General features: G+C 33.7%; 1 protein-coding gene across 2 annotated transcripts; it reads left to right on the top strand.

Annotated features, from left to right (window-relative positions):
- The first annotated feature begins 5,408 nt into the window (after positions 1 to 5,408).
- LOC141399546 (putative gustatory receptor 98d) lies at positions 5,409 to 10,268 on the top strand. 2 transcript variants are annotated; one of them, XM_073978522.1, is made up of 6 exons: positions 5,409 to 5,976; positions 6,052 to 6,342; positions 6,408 to 6,484; positions 9,228 to 9,386; positions 9,464 to 9,619; positions 9,686 to 10,268. In XM_073978522.1, the coding sequence occupies exons 1-5, from the start codon at positions 5,442 to 5,444 to the stop codon at positions 9,590 to 9,592; spliced, it is 1,191 nt and encodes a 396-aa protein (XP_073834623.1). In that variant the 5' UTR covers positions 5,409 to 5,441; the 3' UTR covers positions 9,593 to 9,619; positions 9,686 to 10,268. The 2 variants fall into 2 exon arrangements, with proteins under 2 accessions (XP_073834623.1, XP_073834621.1); XM_073978520.1 differs by having other exon boundaries at positions 5,409 to 6,342.
- Positions 10,269 to 10,507: the final 239 nt, after the last annotated feature.

The raw sequence follows: 10,507 nt of genomic DNA on the forward strand, positions 1-10,507 counted from the left end.
TGGAAAGGATTGTGTACTCACGGCTGATCCTGTTTCCTGTTCGGTGAAAAATTTTTTTAAGTTCATTCTGCCATTGATGTTTAATTTTGAGAAACTTCTGGATTTTACTAGATAGAGGAAGCTTTCCATCCTTTAGCATAACCTTTTCCGAGTGGGAGTTGTGAATGCGGTTAAATACGCTATTAAAACTATCGATGACTGTTTCAATCTCGTCGTTATCCATGTTTCTATTTGTTGGAGGCATGATTTCTTGTGATGCTGACTGCAAATCATGTCGGAAATCATTCCAATTTGTATTTTTATATGATATGAAGAATTTTGGCTGACTCAGGATTATACTAAAACTATCAAATTTCAGCATGAGTTTAAGCGGGAAATGATCTGAAAAAGTCGGCAAGGAGGATATTCGATAATTCTGGGTACAGTGGTTTATTAGGTGAGCGCTTAATAAAAAGTGGTCCAAGAAGGATGGTCCGTTAGGGTATGACGGTGTTATGTCACAAAGTCTAGTGACATCTAATGCGTTGTTATCAAGCCACGAATTAAGAACTTTTCCATTAGAATTTTCATATAAATCACCCCAAATAGGACTTTTGGAATTGAGATCTCCACCGAGGATGAACCCATCAAAAGAATTACACAGTTGGAGAAGATTATTTAGATCTGCTTCGAGTCTGCTCACTGGATGATTGCAAGGTATATAAACCGACCCAATCAAATACTTTTTGCTTCCATTGTCTGAAGAAGTTTCTACCTTTATGAGAGAGGTATTAATGCCAATATCGCTTGTATTCACCCGAGTAAAATGAATGCTATTTTTCACAAAAACGCCAATTCCTATAGGTGAATTGTCGTAAATAAAGCTGTATCCATCTATTTTCACGTAACGATTCTTCCGAAGATGGCATTCTTGAATAAAAGCAAAATCAATCTTTTCATTATGAAGAAGATTTCTCAGTTCCAATCGACGACTCGCATCAACTAGTGAGCGCACATTGAAGGTTAAGAATTTTATGAACCTATGGTCCATAATGAGCCTTAACTTTTGTAAAAAGCCTCAGAAACTCCTTTTTAGCTTCTGTTTTTGACATGTTTTTAAAATTTTTTAAAAACAATTCAATTTCTTGCTCTAGAGTTAGTGTTTCTGGCTCAAGAAATACGTTGGCAAGTTTCATGAACTCCTGAATTAACGCAGGCTGTTGAGTTTCTTGTTTGCTTGAAGAGCTTGGTTTAAGTATACTGGAAAATGACTTTCCTTGAGAAATGATGGACATATTCAACATCCGTTTAACATTAGCTTGAGCAATGTTTTTGGTTTCGATAGCCTTAGCTACCTTACTTTTTCTGGCGGCAATATACTGCTTGTAAGACGGACAGCCTCTGTAATTAGCGGGATGTCCAGATTTGTTGCAGTTTATGCAAAAAGGCTCGGTGGTGTCAGAGCTATTACGTTGACATTCCCCTGGAAGGTGAACTTGGCTGCATTTGACGCACTTGTAAGACGAGTTGCAGTTTCGTGAAAGATGACCCCAACGTTGACATCTATGACATTGAATTTCGCCGTCTTTCTTTTTGGGCTTTTCCCATGAAATTGATTGGTTTTGCAGACCTCGAATGTGGGAAACTTCTCCAAATGTTTTACCTGGTAACAAAGTTACCAAGAAAAGTCCAGTGTCTGTGTTTGTTTTTATGGATCTGGCCGTTTTGAATTTGGACACGCTTGCCACTGTATCCGGCACCAGGTTATCAAGTTCCTGTTTTATATGGTCGGGGTTAGTGTGTGGGTAAAGATCCCTTATTATCATCGGGACTTGCTTGAGCTCTTTTGGTGTAAAAGAGTAGGAGTTTATATTTTTGGCCTTCAGGATTGACATCATTGAAGCATGCAATTTGGGGTCTGCGAAATAAAGTTTGCTTTTCGATTTGTTGACATTTTTTATTCTGAACGAAGATTCCGGTATGGATTTTCTTAATGTCTCCACTAAAGCATTGATGTCGACATTAAATAAGAAAATTGGAGGGCACCATGTTTTCTTGGCCTTGGGTACTCCATCACTGGGTTTTTGAGGTTTTGGATTGCCGACTTGATTTGTCAACTCAAAGTCGATGTCTGCTAGGGCTCCTAGAATACCGAACCTGTTTTGATCCTGCGCATTATGTTTCAGCAATTGATCATTTAGACCAGAAATATCAACATGTATAGGGGAAAGTGCACTTTCGAGCCTCTGCCTTTTCCGCTCATTTTGTTTGGTTTGTTTATTTGTTGTTGTTAACGCCGGTGAAGGATGGATAGAAGTTGTTGCCACAACTTCTGCCACATCATGTTCCATATCAGAAGGGGTATCAGGCATCTTCATTGCAAAAAAATGCAAATTTGGATGCCTGTATACAAGATATGTTTGTTAAAATCCACAAAATTTAATTATTTTTGTTGAGCTAAAATCAGTACGTCTGTTAAGATGTAGGGTTCACTAGTTTTTTCTTGCGTCACGCGTTAAAAACAACAACCACATGAAAAAAATGTAAGTGATGCCAAGTTTGTTCTTGAAGTTTTTATGTGGTTGTTGTAACGCGACGCACGACGTACCGTATGGGTCGGGGCCATACGTGTTCTTTTGTAAGAGGGGGAAATAGGGGTATGTTTATGTGAGGTAAGTGTGTGTGGAAATTGGGGTCCTTTAAAATTTGCTTTATCGTTATGAGGAAAGGGTCAAGGCAGGGTGGGCAAAGGGGGGGAACTATATAACTCCAAGTTCCTTCATCATGTTCGTATTTAGTGTTGTGTCGATTTGTTTTTGTTTGTTTTTATGTTTAGTCCCTTTTTCATTTATTGTTCGACCCCTAGGACTGGTGGTGGAAGGGTTGGGAATCCCCCTGAAAGTGATGCCCCGACTGAGCAGCATAGCTGCCAGATTTGACGATTTATCGTCATTTTGACGATTTTTTGGTCAAAAATTGATAAATGACGATTTGACGATTTTTGCCCAAAAAATGACGATTTTTGGTTATTTTGCTAATTAAGTCATAATTAGTTTTGTTAAATACGACTTCTAATTAATTATTAAGCCCTCGGCACATACGATCCGTTGTGAGTCGCGTCACTCGTTAAAAACAACAACCACATGAAAAATGTGTAAGTGATGCCAAGTTTGTTCTTGAAGTTTTCATGTGGTTGTTGTAACACAACGCTCAACGCTCCGTATGTGCCGGAGCCATTAAGGCCTGCGTACATAAGCTGCTTTGCCTGATTGCCTTGCTTACCTGCTTCATTTCTGACGTAATAAAAATAATAGAATAAAGACGAAATTTCGAACTGGGTTGCCATCAGTTGGAAATTGGGTCGGCCTTCTTTGTTCTTTTATTTTTTTATTGAAGCAGCAAAGCAAGGCAATCAGGCAGAGCAGCTTATGTACGCAGGCCTTTAGACAATAAATATATTTATGTGTATACACAAAGGAATTGTTAACGAAAAACAAAACAGGATTCAAGTGAAACAAGCAAAATATACAATTGCTAGTCTTCAGAGCCTGCAAAAATCTATTTTAGGAAGAGAGCAATTAACTGAAAGTTTTAAAATTGAAATATTTGATTGTGAAAGCAATTTTTTTAGTTTTTCGACATCTTTTCACATTTCGTAAACATAGAGGATAAACAAAAAATGGATTCAAAATTTCGTGAACTAAGATTTTTCGATATTAAGGAAATGTTTTAAAATAATGGAAACGGATTTATTTCGCTTTCCTATAAGAACAAAATTTGTAAAGAAACTCACCAAAAAATACCCCTTACAAAACTCCTTACTAACCCTTTATTGTAAGAAGGGCATGTCGCGCGAAATTAATGGTTATTTTTGTCCACTAAAATAAGTAGTTAATAAGTAGTCACGACTTTAAGCGACCACATTTTAACTACTTTTTTTCAATGACCAAATAATAACTACTTATTTAGCGCGGCAGGCCCTTGTTAAAATAAAGGGTTAGTAAGGGGTATTTTTGCTGGGAGGTAATAATAGGTATTACCTCATTCGTCAGCAAATGTTGAATGTGTTCTCAGCCAAGGAAATCTTAATAAAATAAAATCTCTAAATTCTCTTCAATGGAGGGTATACTTTATACCAAAGATGATTTAAAACTTTACAAAACATATTGTTATGACATATTTATTAAGCCCGATCTCTTAAAAATGAATCGTCTTAGTGAAACAGGCTATTAATGACGAAATGTTTATTCACATTCTTATTTATAAAATAAATCGCTTCAATTTACTGATTGAAGTAAAAACATGTTTAATAACTGGAATATTCATTTTATGTTTCTTTTAATAAGAGCTATATTGAAAGATATCTAAAAGTGCGTATTTTAATTTTTGACGATTTTTTTGACGATTTTATAAAATAGATTTGACGATTTCTAAAATAAAAATCGTCATTTTGACGATTTTCCATAAAAATAATCTGGCAGCCCTGCTGAGCAGTTGGAACCCCATCATAGTGCCGCATTAGGCGGTACGCAACAAGGCCTATAGACTAATGAATGTACAGACATCCTCTCAGTCAAATTCTCTTATTGAGTGAGAATTGAGTCAGTTGACGATCTACATCCTCAAATAAAAAATCAACAAGATCGTGCAATTTACCCCAAAACAAAATGCAATTGAGTGAACACAGAGCAAATTGAGTGTAAGGGCGACCCTACAAAAAACAAACACATTACAAATCTCCCTCTGTCTATTCATTCATTAGTCTATGCTCCCACTCGCAGGTACTTTTCACTCGAGAGTAAAATCGGCAAATCGGAGCTCTGTATAGGAATTCGGCAAGTTAGCGAATAATAATATCGTTAATTACCGAAATTACAAGCGTTTTAATTTTAACCATTTTTGTCGGTAACTCAAAAACTTAGAGAATCGCACTACTTGTATAGTGTTTTACTCATCACTCAACGACAGAATTTGACTGATAAGATTTCTTTGTCTATACATTCATTAGTCTATTGCTTGGTTTACATTTACGAAATCCACCCGATTTCAACTGTCAAATCCATAGGTTAAATGAAATCCAGATGAGATATCATTTGACGTTTGAACTATGGAATTGACAGTTGAAATCGAGTGGATTTCGTAAATGTAAACTTAGCATATGGTTTTACTGGCATAGTAGAAAACAAGAACGCCTTCTTATAGTGCTTTCTTATGGGTACTTTACACGATATGTATTTTACATATGGGCTGTCACTTTGCGTATACATTTTGTATATAAAAAGTGACAACCCATATGTAAAATACATATCGTGTAAAGTACCCATTACCAATGTGGCGTATAATTATTGTTCACACCCTGTATTAATTAATGTAAACTAATTTATCATAACAAATATCGCCACGAAATATCTTAACCAGGTTAAAACAATGTTAACTTTACATTTCAGTAGCTTCTTGCAACAATGTGGAGTAAAATTAGAAAACGGAGGGCCGCAACAAATTATTTATATTTAATACAATTTTATCAATGGATATTTACAATATTTGGTATCAATTTGCCGCCGGATTTTTACCGAGAATTTAATGATTCATTGAAAAGGAAACTATTGCTTAGCTTTTATACTCTTTATTGTGTTGTTCTATTTACTATGGCTGTGCTCACCACTCACACTCATAACAATATTGTTGAAGGAGCCATACATCGTCATAAATTGGATAGTATTACACAGATAATAAGCTATTTACATCATGGATGTATTGTACTGTTTTTTGGTTGCATAGAAATTAAAGCTTTGATGAAAAATAACGAGCTTAAGGAAATTTTCAATTTAATGTTGGATTTAGAGAATGAAATACCTTTCGAATATTTTGAAATAAAAAGGATGCTATCTCTAAAATGGAAATTGCTGCGTAATACTGGATTATGGATAATATTTCTACTTTCCGCTACCGCATACTTAAGTTATGTAATAATCGCTTGGGATATGCCAACTTTTGGTAAAGTTTTCAATTCATTTCTCCTAATGGCGTTGCAATTGAAAGGTGTGGAATATATGATTTTTCTACAAATAGTTTATGATCTTATTAATCGAATTTGGGAATCTTTGGAAAATTTACAACTAAAACTGGAATTTAAGAAAAGATTAAAGGTGGAAGATTCACAGTTTAGTAGCTGCACATTACAACAGCTCATCAAATATCAGCAGCAATTGAATAAAACATGGTTTCTGATTGTAAAAATCGATAGCTATTTTGCCGAACCAATATTTTGCCTATTCATCAATAATGGTCTTTGTATTATCTACACAGTAAACTGGGCATATTTGCGTATTATTTATGAAACTATGTATTCAACACAAACTCGTAAGTTGAAAATGCTTGTATTTTTTGGTTAAGTTTTTTTCTATTAATCTTTCACTTCATTCTAGTACGATATTCCTATATATTTATATTGTTTCTGAATATATATCTAATCTGTTATTTTGCTGAAAATTGTATGAAAAAGGTAAGTTACAGTACATTTAGACTATCCTGGATTTAGCAAATCTAGTGTATTTAAAGTTCTCGGCATATAAGAAGCCTCACCTGCTTCATTTCTGACATAAAAAAATAAAAGAATAAAGAAGACTTCTTCTTTATGCTTTTATTTTTATTATATCAGAAATGAAGCAAGGCAAGAAAGCCAGGCGGCGAAGCTTCTTAAACGCATTTTACACTTGACATGTTTTTTAAAACATACATCATTTAAGTTGTCAATTCCACACAATATCTGTGAAATAAATGACGTAAACTCACAAAACACTTGTTTTAAGTGCAAGTGTAAAATGTGTTTTATATACCGATTCTGCTAGAGTTTTTGCAATTTCTGTAATTTTTTCTTTCCCATGCTCTTTGAACAAATTTGAATAAAGCTGAAAACACATCCAACGTTTGAGTAAAGTGTTGTGTCATTTCTAGTAGATGAAGGTTTAAATTTTTCTTTATTCTTCTACCAAATTTCGTTTACAAATTTCGATATTAAAATTTTTTGTTGCAACAATTCACCATTTGCCTTGTTTGTTCTGGTACCCTTTTAGGCAAAAACAGGGTTGTATATCGATGTTAATTTCGCAGAAATCACGAAATGAAATGATTTAATTTTTGTATGCAAAATCATGTTAAATTTTGCTTGAATTCGAGCGAAATCACGAAACGTCTATGAAACCACGAACCGATGCCGGATGTAACCCAAGCATAAGTTGTCATTTTCATACAATATACATACATACAAGCTCTGTTCCTTTACGTGCAAGAATCTTCAAGTTTTACCACTTTTTACTCGAAAAGCATTCCTTTATTTCTGACACCACACAATTCATATGAGAGCAGTTCACAACTTTTGCTACTTCTGCCGGTTTTACCATTTTCAAAAGTAAAGGAACAGACCAACATATGTCAAATAAATCAACATAAAGCCATTCGGTTTTGGCAATAAGAAGGTGTTCCGTCAAAAATAGCTGTAGTGCGATTCTGTAACTCTCTACCGATGGAATTAACGACAAATGTCGATAGTTAGCGACATTTTTAAGAAATCGCGTTAGAATATATTTATTTCATTGCAAATAAAAAGAAGTGACAGGAAGCTTAAGACACTTTTCAAATTGGAGATGGACACATTTTATGAAGTAATGGATGAAATCGGCGGTCATTTGGAAGCCTCCAGAATTGCGGGAAAAATTCCTGAGAAAATAGTAACTATTTTCAGTATGAACGAAATATTTCTAAGGATACATTTTGTAATAGTTGCTATCCATATAAAATTGTATTGCTGGTATCGATTGCACGCAATATTAGCAGCAACAATAAAAGAAGGAAGATATCATCATAGAGCATTTATTCGTATATGCAATAGATTTGACAATGTAAACGTACACTTATAGTTTTAACACCAATTTTGTTTAATTTGTGGATTGATTTTTTTCTACCTGTAATTTGAAACATATGCTCTGTTCCAGAACCTGCAAGAAGCTACTACTTTTTACTACGATAACATTTTTTCCTTTATGTTATCGAAAAAAATAGTAAAAATTAGTAGATTCTTGCAGTTCTGGAACAGAACAAAAATCATTTTATATACAATAGTAATTTAAATAATTTCATTAGATTTTGAATTATGCTTGCCTTGCTTGCTTCTGATAAAAGAATAAAAAAGAAAAGGGCAACCCAGTTCGAAATTTGCTCGGCCTTCTTTATTCTTTTATTTTTATTATGTCAGAACTGAAGCAGCAAAGCAAGGCAAGCGGGCGAGGCTGCTTATGTACCCAGGCATTAAGGTCTTTTGTATTGTACTGTAGAGTAAACGAACAACACCCACTAACCATTTGTATTATTATTATTGTAAATGAAACAATTACAAAAAGTAAAACGCATTTTACACATGCATTTAAAACAGGTGTTTTGGGAATTTACGTGATTTATTTACAAAATTTTCTATGGAATTGACAACTTAAATGACGCATGTTTTATAAAACATATTAGATGCAAAAACCGCTTAAACAACAGTGAACAAATTCGCACAAATTATTACTGAATGCTGTTCGATAACAAACTTGTTCAGTAAAAGAGAAATGAGAAGTACTTGCAAGTAGTTGCAAGAACTTGCAAATACTTTTTACTTGCGAAGTTATCGAACAGGCCTAATGTCGTATACATTATGACAATATGTATACGCCATTGCGGAATAAGAAGTTGTTCCACCAGTTGCTGAAATTCAGACCAAACGTCTACATTTATTTACATTTTGTTTACTAATGGGTACTTTACACGATATGTTTTTTACATATGAGTTGTCACTTTGCATATACATTTTGTATGGGAGAAGTGACAACTCATATGCAAAAAACATATCGTGTAAAGTACCCATAACTTTTATCTTTTGTATGTGATTTCATTCACAATAATGGATTTTGACAGCTGGTATGATTATCATCTGTTTATGACGGAATCATGATGAAATTATAAGGTGGCGTAAAACGGCCAGCTGATTGGTTTCAATCTGTCAAATATTTTGTTATTGTGAATAAATTGTATGAAAACGTAAACAAACGTTTTGACATATTGAAGAATTTTCGGCCAAAATAGAGTTGTTGTTGTGCTACTTACGTGACCTGTTAAATATATCTTGGACGGAATACATTCTCTTCATTCGTTCAGTAAAACCTAGCAAGTAAAACAGCCACTTATATTAATGGTTTGTATTATCGTTTCAGTATCGTTACATAACCGAGGTACTTAACAATGTCAAACTACATCCACAAAACGTCCAACTTGGAAACCGCTTAAGAGAGTTTTATCTTCAATTAAAACACCAAAAATTAACATTTACTTGCAATAATTTCTTGGACATTAACTTTTCAAATTTTGGGAAGGTAGGAAACTTTTTATCAATTCCATCTATTTGAAAAAAAATGTAAATTAATTGATTTATTTATTTATCTCTTTGCAGATGGTTCTTATTGTATTCTCATTTATTGTAATTTTAATACAATTCAAAATGGAAGATCTCAGTACGGGTGCTGCATATGCTACACAACAAATATTTGGAAGGAAACAGATAAAGATTGGAATAAACTAAATTCTCCAGAAAATCGCATCTTTAGAGGTAGTTTACACTATCTATCAATGTCATATGACACGAAATAAAAACATTCCATATCTACCCACGCAGGCAATGTGGAGACGTAATTTTATTACATTTTTGCTGGTGTGGACGCGCAAAGTAAACATGCTTTAACGGCAGTAAACATGCTTTAAATGTGTGTTCCCGTACTTTTTTAATGGTAAAAGTAGTAAAAGAGCGAACTGTGAAAAATGAGATACACACACAACATTATTCAAAAAGTACGGAAAATGAAAAAAAACATCAAAAAACTAAAACAAATGTCAAAGTTGGCATACCAGCCAATTAGTAGCCGGCAACCATGTTACTACTTTTTACACGCTCAAATTTGTCGTGTAAAAAGTTTTTACACTTGTTTTTTCTCTTTCCATATCATAAATTAACAGCTAGCCGTCCATGTATGCATCGCGTTTTGCTGGGATTTGACACCTTACAAATAAAACAATCACCACAAACCACAAAATAAGCTATTTTACAAAACAAGTCGTTTTTCATATTTTATTTAATATCTCTTTTCTTTTTTATCTTGTAATTATTTCAATAACCAAATGTTTGTTTATGTTTATTTATTTAATCCATACTATAATACAAACGCCTTCAAGGCCAATAAATAGTATTAACAAATATTAAATATCGTATATTTTTATAATATTTAAAAGGTGTACGGCTGAGTATTCATAGTTTCTGTTTACTAAAGCCAAATATTTTCTGTGTTGCTATTATGGTGCCAGCAGTTCCATTGTCCATTTTAAATTGTATCAAAACTATCATAAAGGATGTAACAAACAGGATCATCTATTAATATTTCCAGATTACAACTCCATTTTACATTTTACAACTCCAGAAATAATAATTACCTTGCCCAACGCT

This window comes from Musca autumnalis, unplaced genomic scaffold (assembly GCF_047663935.1).
Source record: "Musca autumnalis isolate F117 unplaced genomic scaffold, ASM4766393v1 scaffold_3, whole genome shotgun sequence".
In the NCBI taxonomy this organism is placed as follows: Eukaryota; Metazoa; Arthropoda; class Insecta; order Diptera; family Muscidae; genus Musca; species Musca autumnalis.